A 19,422-nucleotide genomic window follows, 5' to 3' on the forward strand; every position below is an offset into this window, starting at 1 on the left:
TACACTAAAAAGTCCTCAGCAATTCTGCAATAACTATGAACAGAGTTTGTTTAACAGGGTTAACTCATGCCAGAATGGGTTGTTTATTTGCAGGTTTGCAAACCCATAAAGAACTATATGATTTGATTTCAGTGATTAGCTCCTCCTGTTGGATTAATGTGTTTGAATCACTCGGTATACTTTGGGGCTAAATAAAAACCTTCAGGCTGTTGGAACTGCACAACGCAAACTGATTTTTAAAACAGCAGTTCAAATCTTTATGTGCATACTAAGTATTAAATATTCCAAAATAGTCATTTTATTTTCACAGGGACTTAGCTTCTCACTCTGGTACTCCGTGTTCACGTGCTTCATTACATGCATGGTGCAGTGTGTCAGCACATGAGTCAAATATCGGTATAGGGGGGAAAAAAGAAAAGCAGCTTGTATGCAAAGCCTGAATTCATTTAAAGGATGTAGTTGGACCAGGGCGCCTTTTATCCCCAGCTCCACATTCTAATAACGTGACAGAGTATTGTGACTATTCAGATGTCTTATGCTTGAGTGGTTTTAAGTACGTATGCTTCTCTAAACACACTACAGTATGCACTGGGGTCTTGGAGAGACTGTGGTCACCATATACTAAAAGCTCCAGTCACAATTCAGTTACAGAGACAGAGTATTAGTGAGTAAAACTTTATTCTGTACACTAACAGGTTAGCAGAATCATAGACAAAGTTGGAGAAAATGAATATATTACAGGGAGTGAGAAGTGAAATGAAAAAGATCAAAACAAAATTTGTTCTCAAAGCATCATCACATCTTATGAGGTTGCAGTAATTTTCTAATGCCCTTAAACTTTTAAACTCAGCATGTAGAACTAATTAGTTAAATATTCTGCCCACTAGGCGATGCAGTGTAATGCACTCGATCTAAAACTGACAAGCGTATGACATCAGTGTTACCCCGCAGTTCCTTTTGTTGGAAGGTTCATTACTTTGAGGAAGAAAAGTTCACAAACACCCACCAGCTACGGAGCAACCACAGAAGGGTTTCACAGAACAGCAACATGGCCTCGTCTGTATCCTTAACCCACCAATGACTGATTATAAAAGTATATATAAGTACTAACCCTCTGCATACGTGATCTTTGCCCACTTTTCATTTAAGCAAATCAAAACACTTTAATGTGAACCAATAAAATGTTGAAATATTGAAACCGTGTGTGCTGAGTTACTCAACACTTATTACTGTCATTCCTATTGATTAAATGAGCCCCTCTGGAAAGGCTGCAATTAATTTGCAAACAGTTAACAAAAAATATGGTTTAATGGCAGAATTATGAACTAGAAATTCAACCAATTACAAATCAGTTTAATACAGCCTAAGTACAGTGTACACCTAGCCAGTGTGTGTCATTCCAGGTTTGCATTCTTGTCAGTTTTGAGTTCTTTGTCTAAGTTTTTTATTTACAGCTGTATTCCTCAGAAGCAGCTACTGTAAATAACCAAGTATCCTTCCCTGTATTTCAGCACACTGTCAATCTAAACTTAAGAGAGTTGCTATCAAGAGTTGACAGATTTTACAGAGCATTGCACCCTCTTGTCACAGGCCACATGTGTAGTACGTGGATCCAGAGACTTGATGTCCCATTAAAAAACATGTACTCCTCCCCTTCCTCTCCTCAAAAGGTTTATATACAAATATGGTAAAGATTCTAAGGAAAGTTTTTAAGGCACAGTGATTATTGGGAAATGTGGTGTAAAGTTTGGTGAGTGCTGAGACAAAACTGAAAATCAGTTGTTTTTTTCTTCTGTTTACTTCATCTTGTCTTCCTTCCAGTAGCTTTACAGTGGTAGCTTTGGGCGTTTTGTTCTTTTCTCTCTAAAAGGAAAAGGAAAAAAAAACATGTCAGCACTTCAGCGTCTGACTCACACTTTCACTCTTCAAGTTTACCTTTGTAATTGAGTATAAACATAATTCAACTTATTTCTGTTTTCTCTACCAAAATGCATCCAGTTTACCTGTAGGAGACTATTTTTTACAAGTATGCACTGATTGCAGAGAAAAGTCAGTCTAATCCTTCAGTTTGCACTGGATTATAGTTTGGTTTGTGGTTGTGCTCTTACCAACTCAGTCCTCCTTTTTGGCTTTCTCACCCTCTGTATCCTGAGACGCCTCGCTTGCAGACTCCACTGCATATATATGTAGACACAAACATTAGGAGGAGGTCCGTGCATGGCATTTTCATTAATTATGTTAATGTCAAAAGCTGACTGGCTCTGAGGATTTATAACTGCCAAATTTATAACCAATACAAAACAGGGTCCCTCTGAACTGGTTTACAAGTTACTACAATGTACACACACATTTGTTTCTATATCCTTGTGGGGGGTATTCAGTGAAATAATGCAAACCTTAGTGTCTTACCCTAAAACTAATTCTTAACCATCAAATAAACAGCCTTTTTGTGCTTTTATTGTCCTTACAGCCCTTCTCATTGTTACATGTGCAGTTAGGTTAAAGTCCCCACCAGGATATATAAACGTGAAACACACAGATACTAGTACATAGCCTCAAGCAAAAAATTCTCATAAAAATTATGCAGTACAGCACATCTTCCACGCCAGAAGTCCATTCGTCTCGTGCTGCGTGGAGGCTTGTTTCTATCCTGAAAGTACAACATGTTCTCTGAACATAAAGAGTCGGGTGAAGGTCAAAAAAGAGATTGCGTGTGCCTTGCAAAGCACTGATGCTTACTTTCTGAAGTTTTAACTCAATCACTGCACATTGTAATGAAATGCATAGGTATAAAACCCTGCATGTTAGAGCCGAGCAAATCACTGTGTATTCAAAATCAAGTTGACTTGATTTTTCCTTTAAAATGAGCCCTTAAAATGATTTTGATTCACAAATTTGCAGGATGAACTTCAGCGTGTTTTAATAGTTGTGTAATTGAAAGCAGCAGGGCATGATCGGTCTGTAGGCAGTGCATAACAGAGCACAATGAGTGAGAGTTGCCTGACTGGAGCTGTTGTGCAATAATTGACACTCTCAAGACGAGCCTTCATTTCTCTTTCTGAGTGTGTGCTTTCTGTTTCTCACACTGCGTTATCTGTTCGGCCTCACAGCCCAACAATAGCCCGCTGATCCTGTCAGCTCCAAGCAATCACATTAGTACACAGAGGAGTGTGTGGAGGTTTGAGTAGTATATGAAGAGCTGAAGAGTTTGGGGTTATTAACCATATGTGTGTTTAGTTACCAAAAGTCTTTCTTGCTTTGGCCATATGTGTTGCAACAAGATAGATCTGGTGTTTGACCACCTGACAGACCGTTAATTGTTCACTTGGATGCAAACATACTCTTGTCCATTTGTTACTCATTACCAGGTTTGTTTCTGCTCAGCTTTTTCATCCTTCTCTGAGCTTGTTCCTACATGCTCAGCGTCTATCACATGTTTGCATAGAGTTCTGCAGCTATTTCAACCGGCAGTAATGCTGCTGCGCCTGACCTCCACCCAAAAACTGTCTCCAAAATTAGGATGATGGGTTGACATGAAATTTAGCGTGACAGGTTAATCAGTGAAACAACTCTGTGTTTAGTCAAGTAAATAAACGAACAAGAAAACCTGTCATTATAAACTCCCTCAAGAGCCTCAGTGGCAGCTATCATCCTCTAAAACCCAGTTGTAATCCTTCAGCTCTTATTAGTTTTACTCTGTAGGGCATGTGGCCTTGGCAAATTGCAGAGTATGAACTGTGCCAAAAATCCGTTTTAACTTGTGAAATCTAACAATAAACTCTGTTGTGTACATTAAAAAAACATTTTGTTGTTAATATCGAAATATTACTTAAATGTTGCTTTTTATTTAAACAAGCCAAGAAACAATGTCAAAAGAAAAGGTAATCTGGAGGCATTAATGGTCCATACCACCTGGTGAATCTTCAGGAGCTGGATCGGTAGATGGGGCTGGTGCTGAAGGGGCTTCAGTTTCTGTAGGGGTGGGCTCAACCACAGGAGCCTCCACTGCTGCTACAGTGTCTGCAGTGGACTCTTGGGTTACACAGGTTGGTGGAGCTTCTGAGGCAACCTCAGAAGGGGTTTCTGAAGCAGCTGGAGCAGGAGCTGGAACCTCTGCATCCTGGACCGGCTCAGTAGCAGCAGGTTCAACTCCTGAAGCTGGAGCAGGGGCATCCTCTGTGGAGTTGGGTGCCTCTGCTGGAGCAGGAGCTGGAGTAGGGTCTGTCGGCTCCTCGGCAGCAGGCTGTGGCTCAGCTTTGGTCTCATCTGTGACAGAAGATAACGCTGGCATCTCTGGGATGGTTGCAGCAGCAATTTCTGTGTCTATTACCGGCTCTGCAGCTTCAATAGGCACCGAGGGTTCAGCTGGTGATGCAGCTTCAGTTGGTTCTGAAACTTCAGCTGGTGCTGAAGACTCAGCCGGTGTTTTTGTTAAAGCTTCGCTTGGTGCAGGTAAAGCAGCCTCTGGTTCAGAATTGTCAGCTGAGGCCTGCGCAGGTGCAGCCACTTCAGCGGGGGCCTCCGCAGCCTCAGCTGAAGCCTCTTCTGCAATAACTGGGTTCACTGTTGGCTCAGATATAACCGGTTCAGCGACAGGCACTGCAACCACCTCCTCAGTGATGGCAGCAGCCTCTGCCTGCACCGCTTCAGCTGATGATTCAACAGCAGGGGCCTCTTTTGCAGTCTCAACAGGAGCTTCAACCTCAGGAGGGGCTTCTGCCTCTACAGTTTCTACAGGGGCAGCTTCTTCAACCGGGGGTAGTGCCTCAACAATTGCTATAGCAGCCTCAGGCTCAGCAGGAACAGAAGCAGGAGCAGAAGCAGCAGCCTCTGGCGCTGTCTCTTCAGTAGCAGTAGGTTCTTCCTTTACCTCAGAAGCAGCTAGAAGGTCCTCCCCAGAGCCAAGGTCCTCTTGGGCCTCCAGGGCCACTAACACGGCCTCAGCTTCATCATCAGCACCCCTCTGAAGATCGTCGGGTAACGCAGTCTGCACAGGAAGCTGCATCTGGTCCTCGATGGTTTGAGGATCTTCTGCAATGATGCCGTTTTTGACTGCTGTCAATGCAGAGATGACAAGTGAAGAACTTAGTTAAGACTTATGACTGACACGAGTTTAGCATTGATCAGCAGGCTCAGCAAATGATAATCATGTTAGTGTGTAACACTGAATTCATGACAATACTGAACAACAAAAGAGGGGTTGTAGAAGTTTCTTGTGGTAGTTACGTATTTAACGATTCTTTCCCAGTTGTTTTATTCCCACACAAAAAATGTATTGTAAATGTATTGCATCTTTATGTGCATGTGGACCACTAAAACTGTACAAAACCGTAAACCTATCAATAGAGCAAAACTTCCTTTTAAATCAAGTTAACATGAAACGCAGGGGAAAGGAAATTAGAAATAAGGGGCACACAGAATGCGTGCTGAGGAAAACTTCCTTTCATTTCCGTAGTTGAGAATATGACTTATTGGAGCTCGTGTTTGTCTAGAGCCCTGAGGACACGCACTCTCAGAGGAAGAACAATACACGCAATGATGGCTTGCTGAATTTAAAGAGATGTCTCTACCTTTAGTCTCCCTCCCCAGTCCCTACTCTTCCACACACTGTGGGTGTGAACAGGCTGCAGTATGCAACAATAGTGGGCTTGAATACTTGGACTCAAATATCAGAAACGTCAATGCACATCTCAGTTACAGGACTCACAGAAGCCTAACAGCTTTCACCCTGTCTTATTTCACAACTAAAACACGGAAAGGATATTGTTCACAAGCAGAAGGGTTCAGTTAGCTGAATGGGTGGATAGTTTGGACGCTGCAGCTTCCTGATTTTATTTGTCTGTCAGAAGCACAAAAAGGGCTGAGAGTGATGGGTGGAAGGGAATGTGACGGCCTGGCAACTTGAATGAAAATGAGCCAGTGGAAGAACACGCAATGCATAGAGGTGTTTATGTGAGCTCAGTGTTGTTATTAACATGGTGACTGAGGGAATAATGTAAAACTGCATAAGAGTAAAGGTGTTTTCAGATATTTTTATCGGTTTTCCACCACTATCAACAGAGACTAGAAAGCTGTTGTCCGGACAATAACCGAGAACTTGTGTTAAAAAACATGTGAATGTGTGTGTTTGGGTCGAGACAGACACAGCCACTCCAGGCATGGACGACTCGTGTGTCAACATGATTTCACAGCCAAAGATGACAGAGATCCCAGTCAAAACAGTGCCATGAGAGGGAGGAGGGGGAGGGGGGCACACAGACCAGGGGCCCAGACTGGGGATGGGACCATTGGTGGCTTGGATGGTACACAGCTGGTTTGTCAGACAGACCGTATACTGTACGATTTAAAACCTCCACCCATTCAGACACATTTAGAAAAAGACCGCCCGGGCAAGGAGTACAATAACTGGTTTTCTTGCCGGAGTGATGTAAGAGCCTGGAAAAGGGACCCGTGCTTTTCCAGGTGACTCAAGCTGGTTGGCAGGAGAGACAATACTGTGACACAAGAGCAGTGCAGTGGCACGGGGGAAATGGAACACCTCACAAAAAGAAACTGTGGCAGGCAGGAATATGTTTAGAACATTTCAGGTTACTTTCTCAAAAGCGTGATTACATCTTTCGACTGCTGTCACACTCTCTAACAAGGCCTGCGTGTGTCCTGTTGCGTGTGTGTGTGTGGGGAATGTAAGTGATAACATGCCGTACATGCAGCTGTGCCTGGCATGACCAAGACATGTGTCACAAAGTTGTTTGGAGCCGTGAATGAACAATCATGGGCTGTGTCAGGCTATTTGATGGGTTTCTGCACAGGCTTGAACACGGAGCACATATACTGTATGCAAAACCTGTAAAAACCAAGGCAATTATCCAGAGAGCAGGACTGCATGTTTTGGATGCAAAACTTTCTAAGAGCTCTGCTGTGCAGTTCCACAAAAAGGAGTATCAGAACATCAGTGTCCAGGTTTGTAAAAGAGCAACTTTCAAACACTCCTTAATTATAACTGAAGTGTTGCATGTTTTGATAAAGGAAATTTTAAAACATCAAGCAATCATATCTGTTTGATTTTATTTCTTTAAACTACTGTTTGAAATATCAGTTAAAGATCCCACTACACTACAAAACTGTCTGGATTTGCCTTAGGCTGCAAATAGGCCCCTAAACACTCCCAGCTGGCTTTCACACAGCGATATAAGAGCTGCACTCAACCCCTGATGGGTTCAAGCAAATCTAAACACTGAATTATCTTTAGGGAATGCTTTTTTAGAATTTCTCAAAATTTTCCAGGTCACATTTCAACAATAAAACATAGTGATGTTCACTGTTTTGTCCTGATACATTCAACCATCATTCTGATGAGTTAAAAATGATTAAATGAAAAAAGAAATCATACCAACCACTTATGGGTTTGATAAAGTGGATAAGCGTGAATGTTTCTTCCATGAGGTACTAAAGTATGCTGCCTAGCAGAGTATAAGTGAGAAAGCACACCATGTACTGGAGCAACCAGCAGCAGCACCCCTGAGCAAGACCTGACCTGAGTAAAGTAACAGAGCCTTGGAGCAACCACTGTATACATTTTATGAAATGCATACATACTCATGATCACTACTTACCCACTGTGTCTCCATTGCTCTCCTCAGGCTTTGTGCCTGGTCTTTTTTCTTGATCAACGGTCTGTGCACTGGATGAGGAGCACCCCATGTTTGGGGGGAAAAAATGGGTTGAGATGAATCAAAAACTTGGAATAGGAGCAAGCGAACACGAGTCTCAGGGCTTTCTGTTTTCAGAGACAGAGACTGTCTGGCAGTGAAAACGTGGAACGCTGAACTCTCTCCAGTTCCTAAGAGTAACTGAGCACCATTATATCCCCTTGTCTGTCTGTGTGTTCATGCATGGCCTGCTGCCCTCTTGCCCCAGACAACGATGTGTTATCACCATGCAGCTAGGCAATGCAGGCAATACTGCTGAATGCTCCCTGACTGCCTCCTGCTCACAGTCACACTATTCATACAGGAGGAGGAGGCAACATGTGCATGAAATGTGTGGGTGTGTGTGTGTCCTCCCCTCTATAGGAGTGTCCCCTCTGGATGAGATCCACCACCTTGTGGTCATATTTATAATAGCAAATTCTTAATAAGTAGATATTTTTTTAGTTTTATCATTGTAATTATTTTTAGTCAGCAAAACCAGAAAAAGTTAAAAATGCTGAATGAATCCATTGCTTGCTTTTTTACTTTTAGTCAAAAGTTTAAGTGCCATAGATGACTTGTAGACCGTTTAGAATATTTTATGGTGAAAATATCATTTTTAAAAAGCCAAAATTATGAAGTGTAAAATGTTTATTTGTCAGTCTTCTGTACAAGTTAATTATGCGATATTCCATTACATAACATTAACAATAGTTCAGACAGAATACACTGTATTTTTAGAAGAGCTTATAAATATCTTCAGTAGGAAGCGCTGCATTTGCATATGTTCCATCGTAGCTTGTTGAGCGGGATTAAAGGGATCCTGGAGATGCCACAGAGTAGAGACTGATGAGTCTCGACCTTTCATTTATGCACAAGTTGATTCTCAAGAGTCTCCAGCCTCTTTGACATGGCTGCAAGTAGGCATGTTAAGGAGTTACTTATACCTCTCTGGACAGTGAAGTTTTAGATCTGGTACTGGGAAATGATTGGATTTCCTCATGTAGTGTAAGTGAAAATGCATTTGCCACCCTCAAAGCTGTTTATACTGTCATGTCATCAGTGTGATTGAGGTAACTGAGTAATCAGCTGACAGATCTGGTATTTATCAGCTTCTGCCTGCTCCTAATCAAAGTTTTAATGAGTTAAAACCTTCTATGAAGCAACTATTATGCTGATTATCTGCAACAATACATTTAGTCTTTTGATCACAAGCTATATATGTATATAAATTTGATCTATGCAGACTTTTCCCAAAAGGCTATCCCTCTACCAGCTGCCATAAGATGAAAGGAGGGCTACACACTGGAAATGCTGTCAGTCTATTAGAGAGCTCCCAAGTTTAATATGAGTAAACAGGGTCCCTTTAAAAATGTGTCATAATTGAAATTTTTGACACATAATGAGAGTTTTCTGAGATCACAGGACAAAAGAGACATCGTGGGATTAACCAGCGCCTGATCCCTACTTAACCTACATTTTAAAACTTGTCCTTAAGCGAAAGTGAGCATGAATGGAATAATCCAATTTTGCTGCAAACTGTGTTCAAGGTTTTTAAAAAAACACATAACAAAACACATGAAATAATTTGGCAGTGGCAATCCTGAACGTTAGTAACTGTGCAGTGAGCACAAAAGGATATTATTCTGAACCAGGCTCTTCAGCTTCTCTGTGACTTGGTTTTGAAACATTATCACGTTTTCACATTGGCACATGTTTTCATCAGATGGTTTATCTGCAGAAGAAAAGTTAATAGGTTGTGAAAGACTTTCAGTCCCTGGATTCTTTTTCTTATCTCGTCCTTTGTCCCCTAATCCTTTTCTGCTTTCTTGTCTCTGCCTGTGGAGAATGTGAGGGACATCCAGGGAGGACATATGACTGCAGAGCATAAAAGACTGATGAGTTACTTGATATAATACAGTAGACGGTATTGCACAGAGTGGCTGCTCTGCTAGAATCAGAGGTTACCATGGCAGCAGCAGATAGGTGGCAGTAACGCTACATTTTTTTCACCAATCTGCCCTTATTATAGCTCCACTTTACCTGGATTAGCCTCAAACATAGCATTAGTTTGATCTATTAAAAAAGATCACACATATTTTTGAGACCCTTGCAGGGATTCCTGTACTTCTGCCTTGTGTGGAGTACCTGCACATATCCTGGACTTGAGTTTCTTTGTAATTTCTGCCATTTTTTCAAAATCCTCAGCGTAATACAAGTGCTTCTCATCTGGCTCCGACGCAATTTCTCTCAGCTCCTGTTCGATGGCTTTGCCAACTCCCAAAGCGTATATCGTGATCCCTGAAAAGTATCAGAAAGTATCATAACAACATGAAATGTCTGTTAGGAAGAAGATACTCTGAGGCTGTCGTACATAGGGATGACTAGAAATACCGGAATTCTTTGCTTTAGTGGCCCATTCAGAAACATCATCTTGTGATCTTCCATCAGTGAACACGATGCTGACACGGGGAATGTTGAACCTGGCGCCCTCTTTGGTTGAAAAACTAGACTCAAACATGTGGCGCAGGGCTGAGCCAGTCATGGAACCCCTTCCCATGTACTGCATCCTGTTCACGGCACTCTTGATGTGTTGTGCTGTGGAGTACTGGCCCAAGGTGAACTCTGTGTGCACCTTGGTGGAGTACTGAAGAAGACCCACATGAGTGCCCGTCTTGGAAATGTCCAGCGAGTCCACAATGCTGTTTACAAACTGCTTGACCAACTCAAAGTTGTTGGGGCCCAGACTCTTGGAGCCGTCGATCACAAACACAAGATCCATGACTCCTTCGCTGCACTCGAGTTCTGCCGGAAAAAGAAGGATATTTAAAATATATACCTTTATTTATTTTACATTTTATTCTCAAGAAGACAGTCCATATAAGAGTAATCCTACTTTTGCAGCTCTTCCCATCCTCAGCCAGCATGAATCCTTCAAAACATCTACAGATGTACGAATCATTGGTGCTGACACACTGATGCTCACAGCCATGATGCACCGTCTGACACAGATCCAGACCTATCAGTTTAATTACACAGAATTAAAGATTACCATGATGTTGCTGCACGTATAAGTGTATGGCAGAATTTGCATTCATATGAAATATTGTGAGGCTACAAATACGAAAAATGGTCTAATAACTCTCTGACGTTATGAATGCTGTGTGGTGGTAAACATAAACAGAATAACCCTTAATCCAGGGGAGGGAAAAGATAGATCTTTTAGTGAGCCATGGGATTAGCGCTGACCTCATAACTGGGTTCAAAAACACACTCAAAGTTATGCAACACATAAATACCCAAATAGGGGACATAAACAATCACAGAAACATTTGAAAACATCCAGATGAAAAATGTCACATTCTGAATTTGGTTTATTTTTGTCTCCTATAAAGATTTTTCTGTCTTGTGTTGTGCAGAGTGTTATAGTTCTGCAGATGAGATGCCTCTAGAGAAAACTAGTAAAAGCAGAGAAAAATAATAATAAGACTCACTGATAAACAGCTTACTGAAAAGATTCAAACGTAGTTCTGTGCTTAACCCACCGAATGCCTGCATTTCAACATCTATCATGTATGTGATGTTCACTTAACACTTACCCCCAACAATGATTCCAAAGTATTTCGGCAATCAGTGTTTTCACATTACGATTGTGACTCGTGGGTCACTAGAAAGTGTTAAGCAATTCTCTGGTGGAAAAACTGTTATTATTTATGACACCAAATGAGCTCAGACTCACTCTGACATGTTTTCCCATCAGGTCTGAGTGAGTAGCCTTTCCTGCATTTGCACACACAGCTGTCTTCAGTGCTCATAAACTCCTGCTCACATCCGTGGGTGCCATCGGCGCAGTGACCGATCTCTGCAGGACAGCAGTGCTTCCATTATTGCCAAGTTCTTTTAATCAAATTCAGATAAACCTGAATTCAACACACAGTTCAATGCAGTGAATCTATAACTCAGTAATGAATCTCTTACTGTACTCTTACAATAAGTGATGAACGGTTGGAGGATAAATGTGTTGCATCATCATGACTACAGCCTCTACTGATGATCAGAATGTGAAATAAGTTTATTCAAGAGTGGGTAACCCTAATTATTACATTGCTTATTGTGCTTTAACAGCATTTTTACAGAGGCACGTGGATGTCAGCTTGCAGCATAACACGTGATATGAATCAATCAAGTGTTGCCTCACATTACAGTTATGAGCAAAAGTGTTCATGTGACAAACCACAGCAATAACACGGAAACACAGTTCAGCTACACTTACTTTTGCAGGTTTTCCCATCAGATCTGAGTGTGTAGCCTTTCCTGCATTTACACACACAGCTGTCTTCTGTGCTCATAAACTCCTGCTCACATCTGTGGGCGCCATCAGCGCAGTGATCGATCTCTGTTAGAAATCATTTTGGTGGGTCACAAAGACAAAGGAGAAATTAGGTAACAAGCGAAAACAGACCTTAATGTGACACATTTCTACATCAGCCAATCGAATGTCTTCCATATGCTCAAACATGGTTAGAATTATATGAGACAATAGATGCGAATGTACACATCATTAGACAAACTATAAATCACTTGGGTGTTTTTATGCTCTATACGTATGAATAATATGTGGAATAACTTTTTTTATATATATATGGATAAAAACAGCACCAATAACATGGAAACAGCTCATTTAAAATTACTTTTGCAGGTTTTCCCATCAGATTCAAGTGTGTAGCCTTTCCTGCATTTGCACACACAGCTGTCTTCTGTGTTCATAAACTCCTGCTCACATCCGTGGGTGCCATCAGCGCAGTGATCGATTTCTGGAGGAAGTCATTTTATCAGTACAAAAAGACAGGTAGTGATTACTTTTACTAACTTGCAAATTTTACATTAAATTGTAAAAATAGTTTCCATTTTTCGAAAAATACTGAGCACATAAGAGCCTGCTATAAAGAAAGAGCTCTCCAGGCTTTCCTGTATATACTTTTATTTCTCAGCTCTGAACAAACAGAAGCAATTCAAAGACCCAAAAAGCTAGATAATCATCCTAGACCTCATGTGACACTTTTACATCTCAGAATCATCAACCAATCGAGCAATTTCTGCACACTCAAAACTGGCTGGAATGGTATTAGACAGTTGTTGTAGATGTACAAAGCTTTACATGCGTTGTGCAATGTAAAACAGGCCACTTTCTATGCTCTCTATATGAAGAAAATGTGGAGCTATTTTTAAAAAAATTAAATATGAAAAAGCATTGAATTTACTTTGGCAGGTTTTCCCATCAGGTCTGAGTGTGTAGCCTTTTCTGCATTTGCATACACAGCTGTCTTCTGTGTTCATAAACTCCTGCTCACATCCATGGGTGCCATCAGCGCAGTGATCGATTTCTGCAAGGATGCATTGGGTGAAATTTATGTCGTGCTTGCTGTAGACAGCACTGCTTGAATGTTTCATAAGATGCTGTATATTTGCTGTGTTTTCACTTTATTTTGCCGCATTATGAATGATTAAAAAAGTACTTACTGCTGCAGGTCTTGCCATCGAGATTGAGGACGTAGCCCCTTTTACATGTGCAGATGTAGGACTCTGGAACGGTGACACAGTTGTGCTCACAGCCATGATTCCCCAGGTCACAGTGGTCTATTCCTGGAGAGGGTGAATCTCTTATTAGATATTCCACTGGCACTGCTTTTTTTATTTTTGGCTATTTTGTTGTTTCAGATTAATAAAAACATGCCCAATACACAAGAATAAGACTGCTAAATCTAATTATTTCATTTTAAAATTAAAAAATCCACGCTAAAGGTGCAGAGTGTGAACCCACTGTGATGACTGAACTCTTTCTTGTTTGGATTGGGATATACTATGACACTCCAGATACACCTCTACATTTCAGCAGCTGCACTGCACTGGTGATTGCAAAAGCACACTTCCTTCAGGAAATCTCCCCCACTTTGCTTTTTGTTAACATCCACTAAAGGAGCAAAGGGAAAATTTTCCATCAGTGGGTTAACAGACATTACTGGGAGGAAAAAACTTCTCATGGTGACTGTGCCTTTGGGCAGTGTTGGCTTCATGACACTGAGTTCCTTTATCCAAGACCAGATAAATTATTGTATTTTATTCGTACTTGCTATATATGGTGATTTAAAGCCAACGCCAATCCACAAACACAACATTGTGGCAGGAAGCAAGTTGTGTTTCCGTTATGACTCTAACAATAAGCCATGAAATTTGAATAGAACAGTTTCTTATGAGTAAAGAAATGTAATATTACTGTTGCATGTCTTCAGGTCTATGGTGAGTTGATATCCTGGACGGCACCGACACTCATAACCACGAGGCAGGTTTGCACAGATGTGTTCACAGCCGTGATCCACCACAGTACACGTGTCCTCAGCTGCAACAGTGGAGAACAATCACCTACAGTTCAGTGTGCAGAAGGAAACCTGCAGTAACCAGTCAGTCAGGGACAGCAGAAACTAAATATAAGCCAATCAGTGAGATACTGAGACTTTTTAAACTGATACTCCCATTCCCATTTTACTCTGCTTTGATTTGAGCGAAACTCATGAGTCGCAAGCTGTGTCAGTCTGGTGTAAAAAGGCAACACAAGGGTTCAGTGATTGTTTCTGCAGCCAAACTGTGAGAGTAAACCAAAAATGAAAATAAGGTGGCCAGATGGGCAAAATCTGTTATGCAAAAAGTCACATGATCCATTTTTGATCCTTAAGCCATTGGACCGTCATATGGTCCTTTGTACAAGGTGCAGCAGGATGAGGACTCCAGAGCTACAAAACGACCTCCAAGAGGCCAATGGTGTGAATGTCTCTGACCAAAAATTAAGAAATAGACTTAATGAGGCTGGCCTAAGGGCCCGATGTCCTCTGGTGGGCCCTGTGCTTAACACAAAGCACCAATTGATTGTGACTGGCATTTGTCATAGAATCAGCAGCTTCACCTCTAGTGCCTCTGCTTTTCAGAGAAAAGGTTGCCCATCAGACTGTCCAGGAGCTCAGTGATGCTCTGGTCCAGCTTTGGGAAAAGATCCCAAGCACGTGGGGGCCATACAAACTCCTGAATACCATTTTGAGTTTGAATTCCTCTATCAGCTCTGCAGGCAATACATTACCCGGTCCATATCAGTGTAGATATCCAGCATGTTTTTTACTCATTGATATCTGATGTCTTCTCTAAGTGTTCCTTTCATTTTTTTGAGCAGTGTTAAAAGACTGTAGCTATGTAAATGTAAACTGGGGGGGGGTTACCTGTACATGTCTTGCCATCAGGGTTTAGGATGTATCCTTCCCTGCACTTGCACCTGTATGAGGCAGGGCTACTCACACAGATATGCTGACACTGATGGTCCACCACCTCACACATGTCTGAACCTAATGCACACACAAACATTCACAAACACTCAAGCATGAGTAGACACACATGCATTTTAAAAATAAAGAGACACTTAAAATAGACGGGATTATTCACCTCCACACAGTTTGGACTGGAACACAGAGATCAGGGTTTCTATCTGGCTAAAGTTGGCCACCAGATGCACATGCTCCGAGTGCGGCTCACTCCCTATTGCCCTCAGTGTGTTCATATCCACCCTGCCTACTCCAATAGCAAAAATCTGGATGCCAGCTTGTCTTGCCTGAGCTGCAATCTCCTCCACTGTGTCCTGAGGTCTTCCATCAGTCACGATCATAGCAATTCGTGGGATGTGTAGGTTCATTGGTCGGGCTCCATGTTCCTCAGTGAAGGCTGTCTCCATGGTGTACTGGATGGCCAGACCCGTCATGGTCCCTGTGGCGAGGTGCTCCATATTCCTCACTGCCTGCTCTACCTCGCTCTTGGTGGTGTAGGTGCTGAGGGAGAACTCGGGCTGGACCACACTGCCATACTGCAGCAGACCGACCCGTGTTGCATTATGGCCAATCTCGAGGAACTGAAGCAGGTTGATGATGAAGGTCTTCACTTTCTCATAGTCATTGGGACGGATGCTTCTGGAGCTGTCAATGACAAAGACGAAATCCAGCGGGATGGCTTTACATGGATTCTCTATAATCAAAGACAATGAGGAAGTTTGGGATGAGTTTGGGATGAAATGGCAAAACTGATACAGAAATGCTGTGGTCACCGACTAATCACCTACCAACTGCTTTGATTGGGAAAGTTGTGTTGCTTCTTGCTGTGATGGGTCTGGGGTGGCGTCTGTACGTCTGCGCTGCGTTACAGCACAACAGGCAGAAAAGGCCAAGAGCCAGACACCTCATTGTGATGAAAGATGACAACTGCAGCAGAGTGACGTAAGCACAAAAACAAAAGCTGATCCAGAAGAAACACTTCCAGAGTGCAGCGCAAGTAGGATACAAACCTGATCACCAGAGAGCAAAGATGGAGAAGAGAGAGAGAGAAACTGCCAAACAGAGGAACCTACTATTTGTACTATTTATATTTATTTTATATATGTATGTGTGCATGTGGAAACATGGCAAGCAAATCTGCATTATAAATGGATTGGTTCTTATAAAGTGCTTTTCTACTCTACTCGAGCACTCAAAGCACTTTATATTACACACGTCATCCACGCATACATTCATACAACAGTTTTTCTGTGTCTAAGTCCTCTCTATCTGACATTCTCATTAACACTGAATAGGATGCAGGGATCCGTATCTTTCCCGAGGATACTTTGGCATGCAGTCTGGGGCAGCAGGGATCAAACCACCAACCTTCCAGTTAGTAGATGACTCGCTCTGCCTCCTGAGCTACAGCCACAGCGTTGTGTTATAATAAACACAAAATCTGACTCGACTCGCTAAGCATGGTTGGTTGTGATTAGGTGAAGCACCTAGTATCTGGCAATGATTTGTACTGGGACAAGCTGCACATGAAAGGTGAGGCTGATTGCTATTGATACATTGCATGTTGAGTAATTTCAGTTTAATGCCGTTTAAATCAAATAAGTTTTGGCATAAACTTATGATATGGCAGAATGAAAATTTACTTGTTACATTTTGTGACATTTGCAATACATTTGTGGAAAGAGTGTCAACAAGAGAATAAAAAGTATTCCTCTTAAATCAAGGAATTTAGGAAAAAACAATTCCACCAATATTCTGTTTATAGTGTTTTTACTTTATATTCTTCATATGCTTGTTATCTAACTTCCTTGAAATGTGGAGATTGTTCTCAGATATTCAGCACTTTAAAATAGCATCATCTGTTCTATAAACTCTGTTTAAAGACGTGGGCTGTACAGTACACCAGTGTTGTGCTTCCTAAAGCCTTCTAATAAAGTCAGTGAGCTTCTGTGAATGAGGATGCTTTGCTGCATAGGAGGTTTACACTGATTTAAGAGGGGCTGAAAAACACCAGACTGCTTCCCTATCCGCTCCCCAGAGAGCCACTTGTTACCCGTCATATTCAGACTCCAGCCTTCACTACTGTCTTAGAAATATCTGTGATCAGTGCAGAAATTACAAATATATTCATATTTGAAAAAGGAGAAAAGAACAACAGAAGAACGATCTTACGTGAAGGCAACATAAAACTTTTATTGTGGATTCCCAAATGAGAACTTTAGCAGCTTCGGTGTGTTCAGTTAATAAAAAATCAACACTTCTACACAGAGACAGGTTTATATGGCTGACCTGAGACCTGCAGAGGTCACACATGCATATGCAAACCCTCGTGGAACACTTGCCCTCTGAACTCACATGTGTTTTACGTCTCTCTGCCGCCATCCTGACAGTGTTTTCATCTTCAGATGGCAATCACGGCAGCAAAGGTAAAATCCTGTTATGTGCTGTAGAATTTAATGACACTCCACAGCGTCCTAAAATGATTTTTTTTAACTAGCATTTCCTCTAAACACATGAATCAAAGATATGAAGAAAGTTTAGTAATTACAGCATTTTGGTTATTCCACGAAAGAGCAGCTCATGTCATATTTACCCCCGTGAGAGGAAGCCAAAGTTGTGTGTTTACTATGAAACACAAAAACATCATGTACTGAACAGCATTTATGACACTGTGTCTGTTTTGCACATTCAATTTCTCTGATGAGTTTTCATGATGCAGGTGAAAGGAGCATAGGATGTGTCCTAACCCAGATATGAAGTCAATACCACACAGGTGTCTGGTGGTGATTACTCTTTCAGCCCTGCTATTAAAACGCTAAAGAAAAAGGATTGGTTCTTTCAGAAAAGGGAAAGCTCACACTGTAGCATTAAAAAGCGTGATCATTTTCAAGATAACAATTTGAAATCTACTCACCATTATATTAAAAATTATTTTGGAATTTTTAATTCAGCAAAGCTTCTCTGAAAATCCGAAAACTGAGCCAACAGAGGAGCTCCAGCAGGAAAGGTCTGTCAATGCCGTAGCTCCGCGTTGCAAATGTACATATATTCCAGTCCTGTCTCTATCTATCTCTGGAGGCTATTGCATTGCCTAGTCCCTTACTCCATCCGCTATTTCTCTGTATACTCCCACTCTGACTCTGACTTTGGAGACGCCTCTTGTTCTGCTCAGTCTGCTGGTAAAACAATAACTATGAGTGTTTTATTCCCATTCAGATCATCTTACTCATATTTATTCCAGATAAGTGGAACTAAACTCCCAATTTTACATGTTGAAAACACTTGAAACATTTATTATTTGGAGGAAAGTAGAGACAACGTAAATGTTTCATGTTGTTCTTACATTAAAGTTTTAGGGAAGTGTACTTGGTCAGCTTGGCTCCTGTTTTCAAACTAAGGAACATGAGTAGCTCATCAAATGATAGATTATGCTGTAATGGAGTCAGACTGTCAGAGGCCTGATAGATTTAAAGTCTAGTGTAGTCTAATGGGTCATCACTGTTCTGAAAGAGGCGGATTGTACTTTTACAAATTATGCTCAGATGAACTGTACAAAGCCACAGCAGCAGTTTATGGAAAGACCTGGTAAGTAAAAGTCATCACACTTCCACTCTGGGGGTCCCTGCTTCTCCCACACAGTAGACACATTTATACACAGACATGTCTGTGAAGGTTCTCAGTCATCCGGGTCAACCGTGGTCTAACGGGCTTGGAAAGAAAAGCGTCTGGACTTCTTTAAGTTTCTTGAAGATGTTTCACCTCTCATCCAAGAAGCTTCTTCAGTTCTAAGGTCAAATGGAGGAGAGTCCCAGGTTTTAAGCCCTATGGGAGTGTCCCCAAGAGGGTCATGGACCCCCTATTGATCCTCTACCTAATCACACGAGCCAAGGTGGGAAAATGGGTGTGTGTCACAACCAGCCAAGGTTTCGGGTGAACCCATTGTGAAACCTAGCCCCACCCTATCATGTGATATATTGAGGCCCATTTGACCTCAATAAATCACATGACCCTCTTGGGGACACTCCCATAGGGCTTAAAATCTGGGACTCTCCACTAGTTGCTCTTAGAACTGAAGAAGCTTCTCGGATGAAAGGTAAAACGTCTTCAAGGAAACTTAAAGAAGTCCAGACGCTTTTCTTTCCAAGCTCCTTAGACTATACACAGTCACTGCTCACTTCAGTGACCAAATATATTTTTCAGCATCACATCTTCCATTTAAGATAGATCTTAACTCTTAATAGCAGAAAAAACCCTAACCAGATTAATTTAAATAATTCCTGCAAACACACACACACACTGAGCTGCATTTGACCCTTGAAACATGTCTGCTCAACTTCATATACAAGCTTGACAAAATAAAACACACAACA

At 41.6% G+C, this 19,422-nt stretch overlaps 2 protein-coding genes across 3 annotated transcripts; both read right to left on the bottom strand.

Moving 5' to 3' along the window:
* Positions 1-266: 266 nt before the first annotated feature.
* Positions 267-8,044, bottom strand: LOC102082616 (fibrous sheath CABYR-binding protein). Of its 2 annotated transcripts, none has more exons than XM_005464922.3 (4): positions 7,614-8,044; positions 3,910-5,055; positions 2,109-2,174; positions 267-1,863 (listed from the first exon to the last, which is right to left on the bottom strand). In XM_005464922.3, the coding sequence occupies exons 1-3, from the start codon at positions 7,699-7,701 to the stop codon at positions 2,113-2,115; spliced, it is 1,296 nt and encodes a 431-aa protein (XP_005464979.1). In that variant the 5' UTR covers positions 7,702-8,044; the 3' UTR covers positions 267-1,863; positions 2,109-2,112. The 2 variants fall into 2 exon arrangements, with proteins under 2 accessions (XP_005464979.1, XP_005464980.1); XM_005464923.4 differs by having other exon boundaries at positions 3,913-5,055; positions 7,614-8,043.
* Positions 8,045-8,330: 286 nt separating this feature from the next.
* Positions 8,331-18,121, bottom strand: LOC100695093 (matrilin-2). The gene is made up of 15 exons (XM_005464915.2): positions 17,967-18,121; positions 15,841-15,979; positions 15,174-15,746; positions 14,954-15,076; positions 13,963-14,085; positions 13,209-13,331; positions 12,950-13,072; positions 12,380-12,502; positions 11,962-12,084; positions 11,428-11,550; positions 10,585-10,707; positions 10,083-10,493; positions 9,837-9,989; positions 9,331-9,423; positions 8,331-8,608 (listed from the first exon to the last, which is right to left on the bottom strand). The coding sequence occupies exons 1-15, from the start codon at positions 17,967-17,969 to the stop codon at positions 8,553-8,555; spliced, it is 2,412 nt and encodes an 803-aa protein (XP_005464972.1). The 5' UTR covers positions 17,970-18,121; the 3' UTR covers positions 8,331-8,552.
* Between the last annotated feature and the right edge of the window lie 1,301 nt (positions 18,122-19,422).

Source organism: Oreochromis niloticus, linkage group LG11 (assembly GCF_001858045.2).
Source record: "Oreochromis niloticus isolate F11D_XX linkage group LG11, O_niloticus_UMD_NMBU, whole genome shotgun sequence".
NCBI lineage: Eukaryota > Metazoa > Chordata > Actinopteri > Cichliformes > Cichlidae > Oreochromis > Oreochromis niloticus.

Coding starts and splice junctions, on each gene's coding strand:
- LOC102082616 (XM_005464922.3), bottom strand. CDS start 7,701: ATGGGGTGCTCCTCATCCAGTGCACAGACCGTTGATCAAGAAAAAAGA. Junction 5,056..7,613: donor GAGCAATGGAGACACAGTGG/GTAAGTAGTGAT, acceptor CTGCATTGACAG/CAGTCAAAAACGGCATCATT. Junction 2,175..3,909: donor TCCTGAAGATTCACCAGGTG/GTATGGACCATT, acceptor ATATATATGCAG/TGGAGTCTGCAAGCGAGGCG.
- LOC100695093 (XM_005464915.2), bottom strand. Junction 12,085..12,379: donor TGATGGGAAAACCTGCAAAA/GTAATTTTAAAT, acceptor GATTTCTAACAG/AGATCGATCACTGCGCTGAT. Junction 8,609..9,330: donor GAAGAGCCTGGTTCAGAATA/ATATCCTTTTGT, acceptor TAACATGCCTAC/TTGCAGCCATGTCAAAGAGG.